The 25,283-nt window shown below is 49.0% G+C and overlaps 1 protein-coding gene across 1 annotated transcript; it reads right to left on the bottom strand.

The window, feature by feature from the left end:
- Positions 1-1,673: 1,673 nt before the first annotated feature.
- On the bottom strand, positions 1,674-10,117 carry LOC119953699 (proteinase-activated receptor 3-like). The gene is made up of 2 exons (XM_038778246.1): positions 9,962-10,117; positions 1,674-2,998 (listed from the first exon to the last, which is right to left on the bottom strand). Exons 1-2 carry the CDS (start codon positions 10,041-10,043, stop codon positions 1,914-1,916), a joined length of 1,167 nt encoding a protein of 388 aa, XP_038634174.1. The 5' UTR covers positions 10,044-10,117; the 3' UTR covers positions 1,674-1,913.
- Positions 10,118-25,283: the final 15,166 nt, after the last annotated feature.

Here is a 25,283-nt window from a genome sequence, read left to right on the forward strand (position 1 = left end):
AGCGGGCCCCGACGCCTGAGTCACCAGCGCCGATTTTGCCCGCCAGTCAAGGGAGTCACGATGGACTTCGGTGAATTTCGCCCCTGATGTTTCCTTCTGGTCCCACAAGGATCCTTGATGTCTCGCTGTCACCCCGATGATTTAGGGGACGATTAAGAAACATTACCAAACTTCCCGATTGGAGGGAAACGTCTAGAAATCTCGCTGTGTTTCCACCGTTGAACCTGGAGAATTTTATTCCAGCAGTGGGCTTGCTGAGGCTTGCGTAACTGGCTCCAGGCATTTCGCTGCAGATAGTAAGCAAAGATGCCAGAGCGGCAGATCCTGAGTTTAAAAGCCTAAGACGCTCAGGAACAGCTTTTCAGTCATCTCCTGGTTATAGTCAGATGAGAATACTGAAGACTTTAGTACTTTCGCTCACCATTCATTCGCTTTCACAGAGATGTTCAGTTCGTTTGCGCTGAGCGCTGATGTACGGGTACCATGGAACACATCTGCCCATAAATGATCATCTTCCTTAAGCTGCTGATCTGAATGTATCTTGGGGGTGGGGGTTCTAATGTAGGATTTATACAGTGTAACACCCTCCCCCCCCCCCACCCCCCGCAGATCCATGAAAATAAAACCAATCAGTAAGAAATATTAACACAGCTTTTGTGAGAGCAGAGATTACAGGACTAAGTCGATAGAAATGTTTCAAACTTTTAAAAAACTTTTTCAGAGTACCCAATAATTTTTTTCCCCATCAAGGGGCAATCTAGCATGGTCATTCAGATACCCTGCACATTTTTGGTGAAACCTTCCCAAACACGGGGAGCATGTGCAAACTCCACACGGACAGTGACTCAGGGGCCGGGATCGAACCTGGGACCTCAGCACCGTGAGGCAGTGACTGTTAGACAGTGCTAACCACTGCACCGCCATCCGGCCAGATATATTTAATACTTTGAAGGTATGACACAGGATGGATGCAAACAGATTGTTTCCAGTGTCTGAAAGAACATGGGAGCATCGGGGTTACGTTAAATGGAAGAGATTTATGGCTGATTTACGGCTGCCTCACAGCGCCAGGGACCCAGGGTTTGATTCCGGCCTCAGATGACTATCTCTGTGGAGTTTGCACATTCTTCCCGTGACTGCGTGGGTTTCCGCCGGGTGCTCCGGTTTCTGCCCACAATCCAAAGATGCGCAGGTCAGGTGGGATTGGCCACTCGGAATTGCCCCTCAGTGTCCGGTGATGTGCAGGTTAGGTTGGGTGACGGGAATAGGGCGGGGGAGTGGGCCTAGTTAGAATGCTCTTTCGAAGGGTCGTGGCAGGTTCGATGGCCTCCTTCTGCACTGTAGGAGTTCTAAGGAGAACAGAAAGACATGCCAGAGGGTTGTTGAGGCTGTGAGATAGATAATTGAAATGAGTGATTGAAGGAGGGATTTGTGAAGGTGGTGGGACATGGGTAAACACCAACGCTTATAGAATCATAGAATTTACAGTACAGAAGGAGGCCATTCGGCCCATCGAGTATGCACCGGCTCTTGGAAAGAGCACCCCATTTAAGTCCACACTTCAACCTTTCCACGTAATCCAGTAACCCCACCTAACCTTTTGTTGTGCCAGGAGGCTTGTTGTCCTTCCGTCCTTTACGGCCTAACTCTAGCTGGGTAAGCTTCCAGAAAACTTAACAGAAACACGTTTTTATTTTCATAATTCCAATCTGATGATATTGTGGAAAGTTGAATTTCCCAACTTCATTTCAACAGCCAGATGTTGGGCTTCACTCAGTCTTGCGCTTATTGAACTGGAATGGAGTGAAAACAATTTCTCAATTTACACATGTCCACAATCAGCAGGTCATCTTTGGGAGATTTCTGCAGGTCCGGCACTAAATCGGACGGGCCCCCCTCATTGACACCCCCGCTCAGTGGGTGTGGGTCATGGTCGTGCGAAGAAGTTCTTGGGATGTTTTCCCGGAGAGTTCTCTGCCTTTTCCTTTCTGACAGAAAATCACCTGCCTTACTTTGAATCGAAATTCATCCGAAAGGTAGTAGTAAATGAAGGGGTCGATGCAACTGCTGGAACTGCTGAGAACCAGGCAGACCATGTAATAAATATAGAGATCGCTGTCCTTAGTGAGACGATACTCAGAGTAGTGAATTAGTAAGGTGATATTGCTCGGAGTGAAACACACGACATACACCAGCAGGATTAAAGCCGTTACAATAGCAGCTCGAATGTACCTCTTTTCAGTAAGAATCAATGCCTGGATTACAGACCCATAGCAGAAGACGGTAATACAACATGGAATCAGAAATCCCACAATAACCAGACACGTAAAGTAATAGAAGAAATACGCAGCCAGCTCTCCTGGTTGTAACACGTCGTGACAAGTGGTGATGTTCAAGTCCTGGACTGTGTATAGCTGATCCTCAAAAAGGAATGGAAACACGAGGAGCACTGCAAAGACCCAAATCACAGAACAACCGCAGACAGCAAATCTATTGTCCCTGAAGCGCTTGGAGAGGAATGGATGGACCAGAGCAAAGTATCTGTCGATGCTGATGAAGGTGAGCAGCAGGATGGAGCAGTACATGTTCCCGTAGAAGAAGGCAGTCATCACCCGACAGAGACCCTCGCCAAAGAGCCAGTCGTTGCCCAGGAGGTGGTAGGAGATCTTGAACGGCAGCACCAGGATCAGCAGAAGGTCGGCGGTGGCCAGGTTGATCAGGAAGATGGTGGAAGGCAACTTCCTGATTTTGGTTGCCATGATCCACAGCGCCAGCCCATTGGCTGGCAGCCCAATGACAAAGACTAGGATAAAAAAAGCTGGGATGATAGCTGTGCTGATGGGGCCAGTCAAGAAGCCTTTGGCTCTCTCACCCACAGTCATGATTGTCTCATTCGAGCCATTCAAGTACAGAGTCACACCAGCAAAGCTCCTTATGTCTGGGGCTTGACCCATAGCTGGGTTGTTCGGTGAATCATCACTGGAATTATCACTGTAATCTAAACCAGAAAATAGAAAGAATAAAGAGATGAACATATTATTGAATTTGTGACTGTATTCGAATTTTAAAAGACAGATTCAAAATGTTTTACATCTCAAAATCAGCCCATTCAGCCCATTGTATCTTTCACAGATTTCCCAAAAAGATAATCATTTGTCCTATTTTCTGGTCCAAATCCCAGAATGTTTCAAAGTATCTGCCTTGGGAGTGTTTGATGGGGACAGTGCAGAAGGAGTTTTACTCTGTATCTAACCCCGTGCTGTACCTGCCCTGGGAGTGTTTGATGGGTCAGTGTTGAGGGAGCGTTACTCTGTATCTAACCCCGTGCTGTACCTGTCCTGGGAGTGTTTGATGGGGACAGGGTAAAGGGAGCTTTACTCTGTATCTAACCCAGTGCTGCCCCTGTCCTGGGAGTGTTTGATGGGGACAGTGCAGAGGGAGCTTTACTCTGTCTCTAACCCCGTGCTGTACCTGTCCTGGGTGTGTTTGATGTGGACAGGGTAGAGGAAGCTTTACTCTGTATCTAATCCTGAGCTGTACCTGTCCTGGGAGTGTTTGATGGGGACTGGGTTGAGGGAGTTTTACTCTATCTAATCCTGTGCTGTACCTGTCCTGGGAGTGTTTGATGGGTACAGTGTGAAGGAAGCTTTACTCTGTATCTAACCACCTGCTGTACCAGCCCTGGGCATGTGTGATGGGGACAGTGTAGAGGGAGCTTTACTCTGTACCTAACCCATGCTGTACCTGTCCTGGGAGTGTTTGATGGGGACAGTGTAGAGGGAGCTTTACTCTGTATCTAACCCTGTGCTGTACCTGTCCTGTGAGTGTTTGATGTGGACAGTGTAGAGGGAGCTTTACTCTGTATCTAACCCCGTGCTGTACCTGTCCTGGGAGTGTTTGATGGAGACAGTGTAGAGGGAGCTTTACTCTGTATCTAACCCTGTGCTGTACCTGTCCTGGGAGTGTTTGATGGGGACAGTGTAGAGGGAGCTTTACTCTGTACCTAACCCCATGCTGTACCTGTCCTGGGAGTGTTTGATGGGGACAGTGTAGAGGGAGCTTTACTCTGTATCTAACTCTGTGCTGTACCTGTCCTGTGAGTGTTTGATGTGGACAGTGTAGAGGGAGCTTTACTCTGTATCTAACCCCGTGCTGTACCTGTCCTGGGAGTGTTTGATGGGGACAGTGTAGAGGGAGCTTTACTCTGTATCTAACCCTGTGCTGTACCTGTCCTGGGAGTGTTTGATGGGGACAGTGTAGAGGGAGCTTTACTCTGTACCTAACCCCATGCTGTACCTGTCCTGGGAGTGTTTGATGGGGACAGTGTAGAGGGAGCTTTACTCTGTATCTAACCCCGTGCTGTACCTGTCCTGGGAGTGTTTGATGGGGACAGTGTAGAGGGAGCTTTACTCTGTATCGAACCCCGTGCTGTACCTGTCCTGGGAGTGTTTGATGGGGACAGTGTAGAGGGAGCTTTACTCTGTATCTAACCCCCCCCCCCCCCCCCCCCTCCCCGCTGCACCCCTCCAGGGAGCGTTTGATTCTGAAATCCTGGCGCATAATGCAGACATATCTTCAATTGATCGCAGTACCAACATCCTTCACGTTGAAAAGAAATATGAGAGTCAGGACAGAAACACAAATTTTCTTTTGTTCATTACATGTTTTGAGATGTTAAACACACAGGTCTATTTGCTTTGGACATTATCTGCAGGAAACGTATGAAGTTTGATTTTTACAATATCCCAACATTCAGAAGAATTGTGTAAGTGTGATTTCCTGCCCCAGGCCTCACTTGCCAAGATCCAGAATTTTGCAATGATATACTCTATGAAAATATTCCTTTTCAGTCCCGAGCCTGTTCTGGATTTTAACACATATCTGGGGTTCTGGAGCAGCAATAGGTTTGCTTTCCCCATTGACAATAATCTCAGCCTTTCCGGGTTAAAATACAGAACTGATTCTATCCAACAACCTGATTTAACCAGCATGTCCCAGAACCAGGAATGTTTAACCCTAATATCACCTTTGAAAGGAAAGGTGTCACCCGCCCCAGTCTGAACCAAAGGGATTTCACACAGCATTATGAGCATCTGATGTGGCTCACTGAGTAGCATCTCAAGGTGACAGCATCAAATAACACTCCAGGGCTTGAACACAAAGTTCTAAGCTGATGTGCCAGGGCTGTACTGAAGGGGGTGCTGTTCTTGGTCACGTCCAAACTGATGGTCCATCTGCCCTCTTAGTGAGGTGTAAAAGATCCCATGGTCATTATTATGAAGAGCAAGAGAGTTCGGCCCAGTGTCCAAAATAATATTTATCCCTCAATCCACGTTATATGAAACAGATAACCGCAACAACGACTACATTTTAAGAAGGACCTCTTTGCCTCTAAAGCACTTTGAAAATTGGGGTGCTTGTGAGAAGTGTGGTATTGATGAAAGTCTTCATTTGATGGTGTGGTCCGTATACTCCAATCCTTCCACTTTGAGCTCCTGGGTTCAGATCACACCTAAACGTTTGCGATAAAGATTTCCTCTCTGAAAGGAATGAAACAGGGCAGTGGTCTAGATGTTCCAGTCAGGGGCTAAACGGCAGCACGGTAGCCTTGTGGATAGCACAATTGCTTCACAGCTCCTCCAGGGTCCCAGGTTCGATTCCGGCTTGGGTCACTCTGTGTGGAGTCTGCACGTCCTCCCTGTGTGTGCGTGGGTTTCCTCCGGGTGCTCCGGTTTCCTCCCACAGTCCAAAGATGTGCAGGTTAGGTGGATTGGCCATGATAAATTGCCCTTAGTGTCCAAAATTGCCCTTAGTGTTAGGTGGGGTTACTGGGTTATGGGGATCAGGTGGAGGTGTTGACCTTGGGTAGGGTGCTCTTTCCAAGAGCCGGTGCAGACCTGATGGGCCGAATGGCCTCCTTCTGCTCTGTAAATTCTATGATATCTATAAATTCTATGATAAATCACCCACTGTAGTACATGCACTGTCACCTGATTTTCTACATCAGCATCATTCTCATTTTTCCCTAATAGGAATTTACCAATCTCGCACAGGACTGGAAAATTGAATGTAGGGTTGGTTTATTTGAAGCTTTTCTACAGGATTGCTCAGCAAACAGATGTTATAAAGATTGAACAGCTATTGTTAATCAAAAAGTACATTGCATACACACAGTGACTCAAACTGGGAATTGAACCTGGGACCCTGCCGCTGTGAAGCAACCGTGCTAAACAATGTGCTATTTATCACACAGGCAATCCTGACTTGTAGAAGTGTTGGTATCTTGTGTATTAGGCACATCATAAATTGAAAATGAAAATGAAATGAAATGAATATCGCTTATTGCCACAAGGAGGCTTCAAATGAAGTCACTGTGAAAAGCCCCTAGTCGCCACATTCCGGCGCCTGTTCGGGGAGGCTGGTACGGGAATTGAACCCGCGCTGCTGGCTTGCCTTGGTCTGCTTTCAAAGCCAGTTATTTAGCCCTGTGCTAAACCAGCCCCAAATTGCAGCAGGAGAAGGCCATTCAGCCCTTTGACCCTGCTCTGTCACTCAATGAGATCATGGCTGATCCACTCCAGCACCCCTCCATATCCTCTGATATATCAATACGTAGAATCAATACGTAGAAAGTTACTGATCTAAGTTTTGAACAAACTCAATGACGGAGCTTCCATATCCCCCTGGGACAGGGAATTCCAAAGATTCACTACAGAGGAGTCCACACGAGAGGCTGAAAAAAACTGGTTATTTATCGTACAAGTAACTATTTATAGGTTTTCACAGATCCCAGTCGGGGCGTCTCTGTTCGCCTCCCACTTGGATCGGGCTTTTATAATTAGGACGCGTCTACCGGCCTCACCGTGTCCCCATTTGGTGCAGCGATGGTGGGAAGGAGAAGGGGTAGAGTGGGTTTGGATGGAGGAGGAATCTTGTAAGGGGTCTAGTTTGAGGGCTACGGTGGCGGCAGCATTGCCAATGGCTCCGAGTAGGTATTCAAGGAGCCCCGTGGTGCAGTCCAGGGTGAAGATTTGGAATCAGTTGAGGAGGCATTTTAGGGTGGAAGGGATGCCGGTGTTAACGCCGCTGTGCGAGAATCATGGGTTTCAGCCGGTGGGGGGGGGAGGGGCGGGATGGATAGTATATACAGGAGGTGGAGGGAAGTGGGGCTGGTCAAGGTGAGGGGTCTGTATTTGGAGGTAGGGTTTGCCAGGAGCAAAGACCACGGCCGGACCTTCATTCTCGATTTGCGCTTAATTGCGTTCAGCTGCAGCCAGTGTTCTGGAGGTGAGTGCAACCGGCCACTCCCTATCATTGTCCATCCGATGTGACAGAACGGCACTGATGCCATATGGTGAGGAATTGCACGTGACTAGGAGTGATTTGGTGGGATTGTAGTGTGTCAGCAGACCAGATGAAGTAATCTGACGTTTCAGTTTAACAAACACCTCTTCCTCCAGCGCTCTCCGCGCCATTCCTGATTTTTTTTAAGCAGGGCGTGCAGGGGGGCTGCGAGGCCCGGGATAAATTTGCCGTAGTAGTTTAGTGGTCCCAGAAACTATCGCAATTTGGTTGTGGTTTCCGGTGTGGGGACTTGTTTGATGGCAGGTAACGTTTTCTCCTTTGGGTCTACACGATACCCCAGGTAGAAGACCTCTTTGGCGTGAAAAACACACTTCTCTCTCTTGAGGTGGACCCCGTCTCTGCTAAGTGGCCGAGCGCCTCATCCAGATTGCTCAGGTGTTCATTCTCTGTCGTGCCCCCTGACCAAATAAACCACCACACGCGATAAACCCCACAGAATATTTTCCAAAACCTGTTGGGTTGCCACATTATATTTTTTCGTTCAGTTTAATACTATCCTTCACTCCCCTGGTCAACCATGGTTGATTTATCACCATCCTAGAATCCTACTTAAACAATTGCTCGTTCTTATTCTATTTCTTTCCCCTGTTCTCCCTCACTTCATTGTGTAATATTCTCAAAACCTCTCCCTGGGCAGACTGTTTCCAGCCTTCACACATTGCCTCCTGGGGTTACTCCCTGGGACAAGGTGCTGCCTTATCATCAACTCCATCAAACCCAATTCCAAAAAGATTGACTTGAAGATACTGTCATTCCCCTCAAACTGCATCACAGTCACACACTACAGTTCTACACCCTCACTCCCACCTTCTTCCATCGGGCAGGAGATACAAAAGTCTGAGAACACGCACTAACAGATTCAAAAAACAGCTTCTTCCCCACTGTTACCAGACTCCTAAACGGTCCTTTTGTGGACTGACCTGATCTATTCACATATCTTCTCCACTGCGTCGTACTACACTCCTGTATGTTTCACCCGATGTCTGTGTCTATGTATTTTTAATTTAATTTAATCTTTATTATTGTCACAAGTAGGCTTACATTAACACTGTAATGAAGTTACTGTGAAAATCCCTTAGTCGCCACATTCCGGCGCCTGTTCGGATGCACAGAGGGGGAATTCAAAATATCCAATTCACCTAACAGCACGTCTTTCGGGACTTGTGGGAGGAAACCGGAGCACCCGGAGGAAACCCACACAGACACGGGGAGAAAGTGCAAACTCCGCACAGACTGTGACCGAAGCCGAGAATCGAACCCGGGACCCTGGTGCCGTGCAGCAACAGTGCTAACCACTGTGCTACCATGTATTTACACGTGTATTTTATGGGCATTGTGGGCTGGCTTCTCCGCAGCTCCGTGCCAGAATCGCATTCGGCGGTGGGGGTGGAGAATCCAGTTCCACGGCGAAATTGTGCCCAGCCCTGGTCCGGCAATTCTCCAGGACTCAGGAATCAGCGTGATCGCGGAGTACTCCGTGCGTCTGGGGGCCCATTGACAGAGGCCTGCCCAACGTTCCTCCGCTCCCGACCGGCCCAGTTCCCGACGGCGTAGAAACAACCACCTCTCGCCGGTCGGGGTGCTGGTGTGGTGGCTGCGGATTCAGTCCGCGACCACCCGGTGGGGGTGGGGGTGGGGATCGGACACCGGGGCGGCCTTATAGGCGACCGGGGGTTAGATCTGGGCGGTTGGATGCTTGGCCGTGCGGCCGATTGGGGGGGCTAATTTTTGTGTGTTGCTCCGCGGTCCTTGTCTGCCATGGAGCTCGGTGCAGTCGCTGGAGTCCGCCGCCTTGCGCATGCGCTGACTCCAAACCAGAAGCGCGGGGATCCGTATCCGGAGCTAAAGCTGCGTGAATTACTCCGGGTCCCTGTTAGCACCCTGCGCGGCATTGAGTTAGCTGATCTTTATTCCAGGAATCTCAGGAGTAAAATTCTAACATTTCTACGCCGGCGTGGGGACACAGTCCCATTTTGAGGGAATCCAGCCCTGTGTATTTTATGTTTCCCCTATTATGTATTTTCTTTCCCTGTGCGGAAAGTTCTGTTTGAGCTGCCCGCAGAACAATACTTTTCACTGTACCTCAGTCCACGCGACAATAAACAAATCAATTTGAACCACACCCACTCATACCCCCACTCTCTCCCCCTCTCACCCCCACTCTCTATTCCCCAGTTGTCAATGTTGGAAACGTGATACCGTGTTGGAGCCACCAAGTGAAGCAGACCCCTCTGGAGCCACCCCTTCACCCTCCACTCCCTAGCCCCTCGGTCTGAGGTCCCTCTTTACCAGATTCCAGACGTTTCTAATAAAAAGCCTCTTTCTCTAACCTCCCCCCCCCCATCCATCACTCATCCTCTCCTCAGCTGTCAACTGTTTCTCTCCTCCTGTCGAAAACACTGAAATGTCCTCCCTATCCACTATTAACAGTGGTTGCGTTGAAATTATTTACTCCGATGAAAGGCCTGATTCAGACCAGACATTCCTCTCCCGCCGCACAAAACACAACAGCAACTAACATCCCCCAAATTCAGCTGCTGCATTTGCTGAGGTCGTTTGTCGTATAGTGACGGGAATGGAAATGGAAAATTCTTACCATCATACTCCAGGCTATAACAAACTGCTACTCTGCTCCTGAAGGTAGTGAGAGTAAGCAGGAGAAGCAGATTATAATACATTTCACTCAGCTTTTCCTCCAAGTCCCCCGTGCACACAGTTTCTCAGTCGATAATGCACAATGCTCTCAGCTGGAGGAGGGGGGAGGAAATTGGAAAGTCATGGTGCTGATGAATGATCTCAAGCTGTGTAAACACCACTGGTCAACTCGATACGGGTTATCTCTTATATTCTGTCTTCCTGTGAGGATTTGCATCGAGATGGGCACTAAAGGCAGGGTTCAAATTATGAACATTCTTTCTGCAAGTGTCTACAATCGAAAAATTGGAGGAGGATTTTGATCTGTCCTTTGTCCCCATTCTGTTACGTTTCTCTTATCACCTAGGGTGCATCTTTGACCAGCGGTGTTAGAATGCCAAGGGAGAGTCGCTGTACGCTAAATATTCCTCATTAACACAGCATCTGATACAAGTCCCGAAACCATTTGGATTTCTTTTATTTTAATATTTTTATTCAAGGCTTTACAACAAAATATAAAAATCAAAAGAACAACAAAAGAGCATCAGAAGACCATCACATCAACCCAACAAACAACCCCAACCCTCCTGCCTTCCACTTTTTAATCCCCTTATTCCCCCCCCCCACCCAAAACTCACCCCCCTCACTGACCCCTCAATCCTCCTTGAAGAAATCGATGAATGGTTTCCACCCCCGAGTGACCGCTTCTACCGACCCCAGCAGAGCGAACTTGATCTCCAACCGCAACGATTCTGTCTTTTGGCAGCTGAGTCCCCCTGACAATGGTAAAATCTGTAACCAATTGAATTGCCATAGGGCAGAATCAGGAAGGGTGGCACAGTGGTTAGCACTGCTGCTTCACAACACCAGGGTTCGATTCCGGAATTGGGTGACTGTGTGCGGTTTGCACATTCCCGCCCTGGCTGCACCAGTTTCCTCCGGGTGCTCCAGTTTCCTCCCACGGTCCAAAGATGTGCAGGTTAGGCGGATTGGCCATGATAAATACACAGGGTTGCGGGCGTGGGGAGGGAGGAGTGGGCCTAGGTAGAGTGCTCTTTCTGAGGGCCAGTACAAACCCGATGGGCCAAAAGGCCTGCTTCTTTACTGTCAGGAGTCTGAAGACATATTGGCATTTTTATGTATCTAACCCTGCCCAGAAAACTTAAGAATCGGGATTGGGGAAAAGAGGCCGACAGCAGCAGCAACCCCCGGGGGGGGGGGGGGGGGGGGGTAAGGATAGGGGGGAGGGAGAACTGTGCACATGGGTTTGTGGAGGGTGCTATCTCTCTCTTTTTTGGTTTTTCTCTTTGTTCTTTTTCTTTGTTGTTGTTCTTTTTTCTTTTTTTTTGTTCTGTTTGAAGTTGCTCTTGAAGCTGGGGGGGGGGGGGGGGGGGGGGGGGGGTATTGTTCATGGGGTGTTACCGCGGTTGTGTGTTAATAGAGCTAAGATGTTTATATTTTGTATTTTGTAAAAATTTCAATAAAAATTATTTTAAAAAAAAGAATGATTGGAAAGAACTGAAACATAAACAGAAATTCCAAGAAGTAAAATTTATTTTCTTTGATGCCTGTTTTATTGAGTCAGAGCGTGCAGACGATTGGCCACTAGGGGGAAATGAGAAAGAAATTCACAATGTAATAGAGCACCATATTGGGAAATATTTATCAGTCTGGGCTGTTCACAGCACACAGACATTGGTACTCAACATTATTTTCTAACATTTAATTCTGTAAACCAAACCGAGATTATCTGGGAGTGGAGTTTCTGCAGATCGAATCCAAATGCCGCAGAAAGCCCAAAGTGAGAAGAGATAATTTGATTGAACAAACCATGGTGTGACGGTAGAAAAGCAGTAATGTCACTGGAGCAGAAATCCAGAATCGCAGGCTAATGCTCTGGGAACACGGGATTCAATCCCATTAGAGCAGCTGGTGGAATAAAACAATCTGGAATAATGAAATGAAATGCAAATAGCTTATTGTCACGAGTACGCTTCAAATGAAGTAACTGTGTAAAACCCCTAGTCGCCACATTCCGGCGCCTGTTCGGGGAGGCTGGTACGGGAATTGAACCGTGCTGCTGGCTTGCTTTCAAAGCCAACGATTTAGCCCTGTGCTAAACCAGCCCCTTAGAAGCAATCAGAATTAGAAGCAATTCTCAGTAATGGTGGCCATGAAATCATCATGGATTTTCATTAAAGTCCATCTGCTTCACTAATACCCTGCAGAGCAGTGATGTGCCATCAATTAACACAAGACGAGTAGTGAACAAAACTGTGGCTTTAATAAGCTAAACAGAAAGCCTCCTGGCCACTGATGAGGGCAGCGTGGTAGCATTGTGGATAAGGGGCAGCACGGTAGCATTGTAGATAGACCAATTGCTTCACAACCCCAGGGTCCCAGGTTCAATTCCTGTTTGGGTCACTGTCTGTGCGGAGTCTACACATCCTCCCCGTGTGTGCGTGGGTTTCCTCCGGGTGCTCCGGTTTCCTCCCACAGTCCAAAGATGTGCAGGTTAGGTGGATTGGCCATGCTAAATTGCCCTTAGTGTCCAAAATTGCCCTTAGTGTTGGGTGGGGGTTACTGGGTTATGGGGATAGGGTGCAGGTATTGACCTTGGATAGGGTGCTCTTTCCAAGAGCCGGTGTAGACTCGATGGGCCGAATGGCCTCCTTGTGCACTGTAAATTCTATGAAATTCTATGATCCCGAACTGGGGCAGGGCCGGAGGTCAGCCACCTTGATACTGAGCCCGAGGTGAGGTGGAGCCATCAGGCAGTGGTTTACCACAATACATGTAGTGCAGTAACAGTTGACCACAATACATATAATACACTAACAGTGGTTTACTACAGGCAGTAAATCTGCCATCCTTACCTGGTCTAGCCGACATGTGACTCCAGACCCACAGCAGTGTGGTTGACTCTCGGGCGGCCGAAGAAGTCACTCAAGCCTATAAACTAAAATGAGATAAACCACCTGTCATCGAACTAGGCAAACCCAGCCCTGTTGACCCTGCAAAGTCCTCCTTACAAACACCCAGGGGCTTGTGTCAAAAATTGGGAGAGCTGTCAACAGACTAGTCAAGCAACAGCCTGATGTAGTCAAACACACGGAATCGTACCTCACAAACAATTTCCCTAATACCACCATCACCATCCCTGGTATTCCCTGAACCACTGACAGGACAGATTCAACAGAGGTGGCGTTGAGGTGATATACAGTCAGGTGAGAGGGAATAGCTCTGGGAATTCTCAAAGTCTCAGGGCACCTGGCCAAACATGGGCAAGGAAACATCCTGTTGCTTAACTTCAAACTACCATGCCCCAACACCCTCAACATGATGAATTGGTACTCCTCCATGTTGGACACCAATTAGAAGAAGCACTGAGGGTGGCAAGGACACAGAAAGTACCCTGGGTAACGGACCTCAATGTCTATCACCAAGAGTGGCCCAATAGCACCATTATTGACCGAGCTGGCCGAGTCTGATAAAACATAGCTGCTAGACTGGGACTGCAGCAGGTGGTGAGGGAACCAACAAGAGGGAAAAGCATACTAGACCTCATCCTCACCAACCTGCCTGTTGCAGATGCATCTGTCCATGACAGCATCAATAGGAACGGCCATCACACAATCCTTGTGTGCAGGCAAAGTCCCATCTTCATATTGAGGATACCCTCCATCATGTTGTGTGGTATGACCACCGTGCTAAATGGGATAGATTTTAAACAGATCTAGCAACTCATCACTGGACAACCATGAGACCACAATCAGTAAGAATAAACAACAACACTTCCTCCACGATAGTCCTCAATGCTGGGGCCCCGCAAGGCTGCGTACTTAGCCCCCTACTTTACTCCCTGTACACACACGACTGTGTGGCAAAATTTGGCGCCAACTCCATCTACACGTTTTCTGACGACATGGCCGTAGTGGGTCTGATCTCGAACAACGGCGAGTCAGAATACAGAAGGGAGATAGAGAACCTAGTGGAGTGGTGTAACGACAACAATCTCTCTCTCAATGTCATCAAAACTCAAGAGCTGGTCATTGACATCAGGAAGCAAAGTACTGTACACACCCCTGTCAGCATCAACGGGGCCGAGGTGGAGATGGTTAGCAGTTTCAAATTCCTAGATGTGCACATCACCAACAATCTGCCCTGGTCCACCCATATCAATACTATGACCAAGAAAGCACAGCAGCAGATTTATTGAGATGGGACAGCCTTCCACTATTGACAGGAGAGGTGCGGGCGGTAAAGATTAATATTTTGCTGCGGTTTTGGTTTTTATTTCAGTGCCTACCCTTTTTTTTGCCAAAAACATTTTTTATGGGGGTGGAACGGTTCACTTTGTCGTTTGTGTGGGCAGGTTAGGTGGCAAGGATTAGGAAGATGGTACTTCAGAGAGGGTGACATTGGAAGGCCTGGCCCTTCCAATACTGAAGTATTATTATTGGGCGGCAAACGTAGAGAAGGTGCAGAGCTGGAGCAGGGGTGTGGAGGCTTTGTGGGTGAGGTTGGAGGCAGGCTGTTGTAAAGGGTCGGTGTTGCAGACGCTGGCAACGACGCCGCTTCTGTTTGCCCCAGGGAAATATTCGGAGTCCGGTGCAGGTCATGTTGAAAATACGGAGGCAATTTCGTCAGCACTTTAAGTTAGGGGCTGGGTCGAACTTGATGCCAATCTGAGGGATCCATGGGTTTGAGCCAGTGAGGGTGGATGCTAGGTTTCGGGGATGGGAGGAGCGAGGGGTGATGGAAATGAAGGAGCGATTTCTAGAAGGGTGGTTTGCGGGTTTGGAGGATTTGGGGAGATGTTTGGGATCCTGCGGGAGGAGGGTTTCAGGTAGATGCCGGTGCGGGATTTTGTGAAAACGTTTTTTTCTGACTTTCCCATTGGCACCGCCCTCCTCGTTGTTGGAGGGGCTGCTGTCGGTGAGGGGGCTGGAACGGGGGGGAGTCATCTCGGCGATCTATGGGAGGATTTTGGAGGAAGGTATAGCATCTCTGGAGGTGTTTAAGGCCAAGTGGGAGGAGGAGCTGGTGATGGCGCTGGAGGAGGGGTTGTGATGTGAAGTGCCGCGGAGGGTGAATTCCTCAACCTCGTGTGCGAGGCTGGGGTTGATTCAGCTACAGGTAGTACACAGAGCGCACCTAAGAAAGTCGAGGGAGAACCGGTTGTTTGAGGGGGTGGAGGATATTTGTGAGCAGTGTGGGAGGGGCCTGACAAATCGTGGGCATATGTTCTGGCCCTGCCCTAAACTGGAGAAATTTTGGAAGTCGTTCTTCAGCATCATATAGCTGATTTGGAGCCCAGTCCCCTGGGGGCCATACTCGGGGTGTCGAACTTGCCGGAGTTGCAGACGGGCGGGGGGGGGGGGGGGGGGGGGATGGGGGCAGATGTTTTCGCCTTTGCCTCGCTGATTGCTCGCAGGCGGGTCCTGTTGGGGAGGAGGTCAGTCGCTCCACTCTGTGCCTCAATGAGGCCGAGGGATCTAATGGAGTTTTTGTGAGAGGAAACTGTGAAATTTGCTTTGAGGGGGGTGGGGGGGGGGGGCGGCGAGTAAGGGGTTCCACAAAAGATGTTTGCCCTACATTTCATTTGTGCCATATGGTTACCATCAGCTGTTGGGGGGGGGGGGGGCGTGTTTGGTTGAGGTTATTGTGGGGAAAGAGTGGTTTGGAGGTTTGTGTTGTTTTTTTCCTGTGTTATATTGTGTGTTTAAAATGTAAAAATATCAAAAATTGAATTCAAAAATTTTCAGAAAAAAAAAGCTCAGCTCACGGCCATGTTCATGCAATTTGGGATGGCCGAGCCAGCAATCCTGTGACTGAATGAAGAAACACTCCATTCAGAACATAAGAACTAGGAGCAGGAGTAGGCCATCTGGCCCCTCGAGCCTGCGCCACCATTCAATGAGTCCATCCATTGTGGACTCAGCTCCACTTTCCGGCCCGAACACCATAACCCTTAATCCCTTTATTCTTCATAAGGAATCAACATGATCCATCTCATGGGCTCTACTCAAAGTGAATCTCCTTATCCCCTCATCCGAAAGAGAATAAATCAAACCCCAGAACATTTACCATTTTATCATCTGAAATACTCAAGTTATTCTCTGCTCCCTCTCTGTTAACTTCCCCGATCCCCTAGCTCTGGAATTAACTTATCCTGCATCAAATTGCAATGTGCCTGTAAACTCCCGCGCTGTTCCTCGCTGGATATTTACAGAGTAAATCATTGAAACGTGTCCAGTTTCTGCATTCCCACTCCCCTGTGGTAAACAAGACATCTTGTGCCTAATCTCGAGTTCCTCACAGACCATTGGCTTACAGTGTAGCAAATCATTTCTCGAGGGAATTTGCAAATTTATACCCATTTAAAGTAATTCGAGAGGAATTCCTTTCATCGTTTCGGTTGAGAAATGAAGAAAGCTGTGAGCCAGACTTCGCATTTGCCGCATTTCGAAGCCTCCCTCTTCCATTTTACGCTTTTCAATCTTCCCACCAGTTTTCACATTGTTTCCTCCTGCCTTAATACTGACAGACTCAAAACCCAATCAAGCTGATCAATAATTTCACATCACTTGATTGGTTTCGCGAACTAAATTAAGGAAAACAAACATTATGATCCCTTACATGGTTGAAACCAAAAATTCATGTGACTGATGGGTGACAGCTTCTTTTTTTTGGCTGCTGTTCTGTTGGTTGCCTAGTTCTGTGGTATTGCTGGAATATCTTATCACTTTGTGCAAGTTTCCTGTTCTCTGTCCTTTCGCCTTTGTATGAACATGCTATTTCTCGGAAATGGACGCTCGCCTGTCATGTACGCAAGTTAAAAATACAATTCCTTGGTGTTGTACTTTTCCACAACAGCCCGGTTATGTCTCATCCCTGAGTCACACGGTCATGGTTTCACAGTCCACTCCAGAGACATGAGCCGATATCCCCAAAGCAGTAGCTGAGGGAGTGCTGCAGGGTCAAAGGTGCCATATTTTGGATGAGATGTTGAGTTGAGGCCTGCCGTCAAGTGGAACGGAGACTGACCCATGACCACTGTTTTCTCAGTGCGGTCGTTCCCCACTTAAGACACAACCTCCTCCCTCCCCCCCCCCCCCCCCCCCCCCCGTAGGTTGGGACAGTTTTCCACAAATAGCAGCTGCAAGAGGCCATTCGGCCCCTCACTCCCCAGGTGAAGGTGGCGAAGCAGATTGGCCAAATCACCTCTTGTGAAATTCTATCATCCCTCACCCCTTGGCAGAGCCTGATGTGATAGGCCTTTGGCAATCTCTGCTAAATGTAGACAAATTAGCACCAGCTTGTAAGGAACCGTGGGCAGCGCGGTAGCACAGCGGTTAGCACTATGGCGTCACAGCACCAGTGTCCCAGGTTCGATTCCTGGCTTGGTTCACTGTCTGTGCGGCGTCTACACGTTCTCCCATGTCTGCTTTTCCTCCGGGTGCTCCGGTTTCCTCCCACACATCCCGAAAGACGTGCTTGTTAGGTGAATTGGACTTTCTGAATTCTCCCTCTGTGTACCCGAACAGGCGCCGGAATGTTGTGACTCAGGGATTTTCACAGTAACTTCATTACAGTGTTAATGTGAGCCTACTTGTGACAATAAAGATTATTATTATTAACCATTTCAGCATGTGGACAATCAGATGTTCCAATCGTTCCAGGGTGGTGAGGACTCTGAAATCCTTCGTCCTTTTCCCCTGAGATTCAATTCTGTCTTTTTAATTTCATGTCATCCAGTAGTGAGGACAGGGCAGACACTTTAGCGAGGCCCAGGTAAGATGTCCTTTTTCCTGCTCAATCTGCAATGTTTTATCTCAACATTTATGAACTTTCTGCTTAACGAGATGATGGTCTTCCTGATTGGATTCCCGTTGATCTTCCCCTTGCTGAAATTACAGCAGAAATTGGAAAAGAGATTCAGGGCGTTCCTGGTGTCGGATGCTGTGTGGATATTTTCCCTCGTTAGGGAATCCAGAACTCGAGGCACAATATCAGAATATTTAAGAATAGGGTGAGGAGGAATTTGCCCTCTCAGAGAGTTCAGCGTGGTCTACCCAGTTGTTCTAGTTGTGTACCTCACAGCTGCGGAGGTGTCTCAGAGAGGAGCTATATTGTATATTTAAACATGAACCTTTTATTACTGCCCTTTAACTATTTACAGGTCCAAGTTCTAACCACTCATGGAGCTGTTGTCTCCATGCAAATAGGCTGCTCACTTGCAGAGTGTTACTTCGAGATTGGTTTGCCAGAGACTCTGCCATGTGACGCTATACATCATACCATGGCTGGCACTATTCTCCAGTCCCACGTTAACCCCTTGCTTGTTTGACCACCTTTACATTGCAACAAACTGGTGAGCAGTGGAGGCTCGGTCAATGATCATATTGAATTGTGGGGCTGGCTCACAAAGAATGAAAGAATTAGGAGTAGGCTTATTCAGCCCCTCAGGCCTGCTCCACCATTCGATAAGATCATAGCTGACCTGATTGTGGTCTCAACTGCACTTTATTGCCTGGCCTCCATAACCCTTCTTTAAAAATGTTTTCATTAAGGCATTTGTATAAACAATAAATACAAACAAACACAAGAGCAAGAACAAAAAGGAACATCATAACAAATAAATAGCTAACCAACACCCCAACCCCCCTGCCATTCCCCTCCTCCTGTCCTACCTGTCCCATTTTAATCCCTGTATCTCCCCCCCCCCCCCCCCCCCCCCCCCCCACTCCCTGCTGATGCCTTAATTCTCCTTGAAGAAGTCAATGAACAGCTTCCACCTCCGGGCCAACCCATCTACTGACCCTCTTAAGACGAACTTGATTTTCTCCAACCTTAGTAATTCCGCCAGGTCACTCACCCCCTATCCCCTCCGGTTTTGGTGACTCTGGGTCCCTCTACTCCAACAAGATCCGTCTCCGGGCTATCAGGGAGGCAAAGGCCAGAACATCGGCCTCTCTCGCCCCCTTGTTGTGCATTTTAATCTCTACTGCTTGGTCTTTTCTGGGACTCTGTTCCAATTAGAGAAATCAGTGAATTTGCCTCCTTTCTATATTGTCTATGTCCAAATGCTTAGAGTCGCCAGGTATCGAATGATACCACCACAAGTTTCAACCGGCTATCGATCAAAGAGTCAAACGCCAGTTAGTTAGTTCAAGATCAAGGGTACTTTATTTACATACAAGCAATCATGCAACATAAACACTAATAGTTAACTACACCTATTACTAAGACAACCTGTACTTAACTTCGGGCACCCGGTTTAGGTCAGGAAACAGTGGCCGCTGTTCAATCCTGGATCTCTTGTGTTCAAAGGGGTAACTGCTGCTCGGCTGGGCTCTTGCTTCTGATAGTGGGCGTTGAACTCAAACTTGCTTCTGGTGTTGCTGCGATTGGCGATGACCTTGACTGGGGTACCAAGGCCAAAAGAGGGCGAGCGTATGGCAAACTCTTCCTTTATACTCTGGGTGGGGGAAGGTTTTGCGCTCTTTTGGGCGGTCCTTCGATTTGGGCCTTACTAATTGGGTAATCCCTGATCACTCCGTTCGATTCCTTAGCCAATAAGTGGGCGGGGATCTGGATGACTGGGCGTGTCTTAGGCGGTCATTGACCCTGTTGTTTGCATTTCCCTTGAACAGGGAATGGCGCCGAAATGTCCGGTTGCTGGAATACCAGTCCTTTGTGTTGGGGGAGCTGGGCCATCACCTGCTAATCGGCCTGATTAACATGCTAATGGGATGGAGTTTCGATACCGTCTGGACTTTGCTGACAAATATGCATTTCTGGCTCTGTGCCTGCCTGACTCCTGGCTTGTCCATTTTACCCATCAGTCTCTGCGAGTTGCTCTGTGCTTAGTTGGAAGTGGCCATGTCAGATGGCTACACCCTGGACTCCCGGCTCTTCCGACACTCCAAATATCACCATTTCTGGACCCGGGACCACCTTCACCCCCAACACCTCGGACATTACGCCCGTGAACCCCTGCCAGAACCCCTTCAGTTTCAGACACGCCTAAAACATGTGAACATGGTCCATCGGCCTCCCCGCGCACCACCCTCCCCCGCCCCCACCCCCATTCTGGGCCTTGAAGGAGTCAAATGGCCTACTCTTGCTGGCTTCTATCTCTTCTGTCTTTAAGGTTAAGTGCATTGGACAGCCCCTGGGAGCTGAGCTGAAGCTTCACTCTGTCTAACACCCAATCAGCACAGGGTCTTCTATTCACCAGCCATGACCAGGCTTTAACCCAACTGAGAGACACAGTCCAGACTCTCGTCTTTATTAAAGGAAGAAAATGATCATGAATTGTTTTCCGTGCATGTGTTCATGTGGAGGAGATGTAGGCAATTCTCTGCCTGATGCGACCATCAATTCACTCAGAGACACGAGTTGGAGTAAACTGTGGCTTTAATCGGCTTACAACTGAGCCTGCCTGCAACTGTGCTGAACTGAGGGCGGACTCGCAGGACCGCAGCACTTATACTTCCTGAAGGGGATGGAGCCAAGGGCGGAGCCCTATACATGCTCCTCATCTCCCCCTGTGGGCAGAGCCGCGCAACAGCTCACAGATGGAGCCCACAGGGACACAGTGTGAATTATAGTGGTTACACATTCACCACACTGCCCCTTCTACAAATTGGGGCCTTCTCTATCATAGATCGTGTGGCCACATGATAATGGCATGACGTGGCGGGAGCACAGGAGTTATCCCCGGGACCATGGGAGTTATCCCCAGGAGTACGAGCAAGGCACAAGTGTTGAAGTAACTGCTAAGCTAGTGACTAAACTATTCTTTGTTGAAAGTACTTGCTGTCACTGATTCAAGAACCCATAACCTTTACATGGTGTCAGAAGTTGGCAGTATGGCACAAGGACTTTGCTGCATCGACCCACTCGTCTTTGGTGAAAATATTGCAGATAGTCGTGAAAGGTTCGAGAAGGAGGGGTGTATTTACTGCCATGCTGCATTGTTTGACAAGGCGAAAACGCTACAGGCTTATCCTTTATTAAACTTAGCGGGTCTCCAGGCCGTCGAAAAACCCGAGATGTCTGTTTTCCAGACGGAGCAGGAAAAAGAGGATCCTGAAATAATCCTAAACAAATTTGAGAATATCTGTGCCCCAGAAAAAACATAATCCTTGAATGACATGCGGTCAATTCAATGAACCAGAGAATGAACACACGGCCCCCTGAAAATATTGGCAAAGAAATGTGCGTCTGGAACTCTCTGTCTCATCACAGATCAAATAGTTTGTGGAATTCACAGTGGCTTAGTCTGCAAGCAGCTGCTGCAGGGGAAAGACCTAACGTTAGAAGCAGTACCTGTATGTTAAACAAACAATCAGAAAAAAGAAGCAGAGATTTTAGGCAGGTAACAGATGTATTTGCAGTACAGGGACGTTCTGTTCCAACTGCAGTAGCCAGTGTGGTGATATGCATCACTGTAAATACACAAGGGGTTAATGCAAATACACTAAGACTAAATAAACACTAGAGGGAGCACCAGAGACATCATGACACACAGACATTCAACCAATAGGTCAGTAAGATAGGACACGACCAATGGGCAGTCAAGACACACCCAGAGGTGAAACTACCACAAGGGGGCTACCCATATAAAAGGACAGGGCACACATGCTCTTCCTCTTTCCATAGGCATCACTCAGTGAGACAGGGGCAGATTAGGAAGCATCACACCCACCGCATGGATTAGAGAAGACTGGTTAGTTAGATTGAGTTACTATAGCAAGGTCAGCAGGAGAGTGGAACTCAAGTAGGAGAATTGTTAACTGTTCAATAAATGTGGTTAACCTATCTCCAAGTCTGAACCTTCCTTTGTCAGAGCATACATCAAGGAGGCAGCTTATGCTACATGAAGAAGCAGAACACAACAGCCAGCACCCTCTGAACAGAACAGCTTGTTTGTATGTGGCAAAAGATGCAACAAATGAAAATGAAAATCGCTTTATTGTCACGAGTAGGCTTCAATGAAGTTACTGTGAAAAGCCCCTAGTCGCCACATTCCGGCGCCTGTCCGGGGAGGCTGTACGGGAATCGAACTGTGCTGCTGGCCTGCTTGGTCTGCTTTAAAAGCCAGCGATTTAGCCCAGTTAGCTAAACCAGCCCCTATTGTGGGAATCACTTCGCTCAGTGCTGCAGATCGAAACCACAGCAGCAACATGGCAGTGGATCGGCCCTCCACGGGTAGGGGCATCAGTAAGGTGAACTAATTGGCGCTCAGCCAAAGCAGCAAAGCTACAGAGCTCCAATAACACATAATGCAGTGGGGAGGTTAAATGTAACTTCTTTGGGGGGGGGGTTGATGTATGGGTGGGAGGGTGTGGGTGACGGGGGAAGGGGTAAAGGTATTCGACTCAACTTCAAATCTAACTCACACCGTGGATGCTGAGAACTACGCTATGCAGAGGCCATGGTGGAGATCTCGAGCAGTTGTTTGGGAGTTTGGCATGGGAGGATCCACAGATCAGATCCACTGGAAAACGGAAGGAAAAAAGCACATTATTTGTTCACAGGATGTGGGGAACTTGGGGGCATTTTAATGTCAACAACATTGCAGTGGGTCAGGATTCATGTGTCGGCCTGACGGGCTCAGGACGACAGGTTTCCTTCCTAAAGGAGTACCTGGATGGCACTGCCTGGGTGCCAGGCTGGCAGTGCCATGGTGCTCAGGTGCCAGGGGGAGTGCCAGGGTACCACCCTACCTTGTCCCCCGGCCACCTGGGGGTCTCCAATGGCCCGTGAGATCTCCTGAAATGCTGTTATGGCTGGTCTACATTTGTGTGGACAAGTATTAAATGGTGCCCTGGCGAGGTGTTACTGATGCGGCTGGTGAGTCCCAGGTGCCAGGTGAATCTGGCATCCAGGTATTTAAATGAGCCATTATAAAACAGGACTGAGTCAGCACGGCTTTGTCAAGGGGAGCTCATGTCTGACAAATAGAACATAGAACATATAGTGCAGAAGGAGGCCATTCGGCCCATCGAGTCTGCACCGACCCACTTAAGCCCTCACTTCCACCCTATCCCCGTAACCCAATAACCCCTTCCTAAACTTGGCCACGAAGGGCAATTTATCATGGTCAATTCACCTAAACTGCACGTCTTTGGACTGTGGGAGGAAACCGGAGCACCCGGAGGAAACCCACACAGACACGGGGAGAATGTGCAGACTCCGCACAGACAGTGACCCAGCAGGGAATCAAACCTGGGACCCTGGCGTTGTGAAGCCACAGTGCTATCCACTTGTGCTAGCATGCTTCCCCGATCTGTTGGAGTTCTTTGAGGAGGTAACAAGGAAGTTGGGCAAAGGAGAACCAATGGACGTGATCTATTTAGATTTCCAGAAGGCCTTTGGCAAGGTGCCGCATAGGAGGCTTAAATAAGATACGAGCCCATGGTGTTAAGGGTAAGATTCTGGCACGATTAGAGGATTGGCTGACTGGCAGAAGCAGAGAGAGGGAATAAGGAGTCTTTTTCAGGATGGAAGCTGGTGACTAGTGGGGTGCCTCAGGGGTCTGTGCTGGAACCACAACTTTTCACAATATACATTCATGATCTGGAAGCAGGAACTTAAGGCACTGTTGCTAAGTTTGCAGTTGATACAAAGATATAGGCCGGGATTCTCCCACAATCGGTGGGGGGGCCCGTACCAGCGGCAAAGATCAACATGAACTACTCCGGCATCGGGCCGCCTGGAAGTTGCGGAATCCTCTGTACGTTCGGGGGCTCGGCCGGCGCTGGAGGGGTTGGCACCGCACCAACTAGTGCCAAAGGGCCTCCGCCGGCCAGTGCGAGTTGGTGCATGCGCACGACCGCTGCCGTGTTTCCTGCGCATGCGCACGACCGCTGCCGTGTTTCCTGCGCATGCGCACGACCGCTGCCGTGTTTCCTGCGCATGCGCACGACCGCTGCCGTGTTTCCTGCGCATGCGCAGGGGGTTCCTTCTCCGCGCCGGCCATGGTGGAGCCTTACACAGGCCGGCGTGGAGGGAAAGAGTGCCCCCGCGGCACAGGCCTGCCCCCAGATCGGGGAGCCCCGATCACGGGCCAGGCCACCGTGGGGGCGTGGATCCCCCCATGCCCCCCCCCCCCCCCACACCCCCGAGGACTCTGCTAGCCGCCCTCCAAGCCAGGTCTCGCCGGTATGGACCATGTCTAATGCACGCCGGCGTGACTGGCCGAAAACGGGTGGCCACTCGGCCCATCGAGCCCTGGAGAATTGCGCCGCTGCCAACGGCCCCCGACCGGCACGGCGCGATCCCCGCCTCCGCATGAAAACCGGCGCCAGAGAATTCGGCAGCCGGCATCGGAGCAGCGAGGCGGGATTCATGCTGCCCCCCCCCCCCCCCCCCACTGCCGATTCTCCGACCCGGCGGGGTGGGTTGGACAATCCCGTCCATAGAGAGGGACAGGTAGTATTGAGGAAGCAGGGGGGCTGCAGAAGGACTTGGACTGGCGAGGAAGTGGGCAAAGAAGTGGCAGATGGAATACAATGTGGAAAAGTGAGAGGTTATGCACTTTGGATTGGATTGGATTGGATTTGTTTATTGTCACGTGTACCGAGGTACAGTGAAAAGTATTTTTCTGCAAGCAGCTCAACAGATCATTCAGTACATGGAAGAAAAGGGAATTAAACAAAATTTCAAGAAAAGACAAGAAAATACATGAGAATACATAATAGGGCAACACAAGATATACAATGTAACTACATAAGCACTGGCATCGGATGAAGCATACAGGGTGTAGTGTTAATGAGGTCAGTCAATAAGAGGGTCATTTAGGAGTCTGGTGACAGTGGGGAAGAAGCTGTTTTTGAGTCTGTTCGTGCGTGTTCTCAGACTTCTGAATCTCCTGCCCGATGGAAGAATTGGAAAAGTGAGTAAGCCGGGTGGGAGGGATCCTTGATTATGCTGCCTGCTTTCCCCCGGCAGCGGGAGGTGTAGATGGAATCAATGGATGGGAGGCAGGTTCGTGTGATGGACTGGGCGGTATTCACGACTCTCTGAAGTTCCTTGCGGTCCTGGGCCAAGCAGTTGCCATACCAGGCTGTGATGCAGCCCGATAGGATGCTTTCTATAGTGCATCTATAGGATCTATTGGAAGGAGGAATGGAAGCATAGACTATTTTCTAAATGGGGAAATGCTTTGGAAATGAGAAGCACAAAGGAATCCTTGTTCAAGATTCTCTTCAGGTTAACGTGCTGGTTCAGTCAGCAGTTAGAAAGGCAAATGCAATGTTCGCATTCCT

The sequence above is a fragment of the Scyliorhinus canicula genome, chromosome 18 (genome assembly GCF_902713615.1).
Source record: "Scyliorhinus canicula chromosome 18, sScyCan1.1, whole genome shotgun sequence".
Taxonomy (NCBI): domain Eukaryota; kingdom Metazoa; phylum Chordata; class Chondrichthyes; order Carcharhiniformes; family Scyliorhinidae; genus Scyliorhinus; species Scyliorhinus canicula.

Bases quoted from the DNA above. Each gene is read 5' to 3' on its own strand.
- LOC119953699 (XM_038778246.1), bottom strand. From the start codon at position 10,043: ATGTATTATAATCTGCTTCTCCTGCTTACTCTCACTACCTTCAGGAGC. The intron at 2,999-9,961 runs GTAAGAATTTTC...TTTCTGGTTTAG, and splicing joins TTATAGCCTGGAGTATGATG to ATTACAGTGATAATTCCAGT.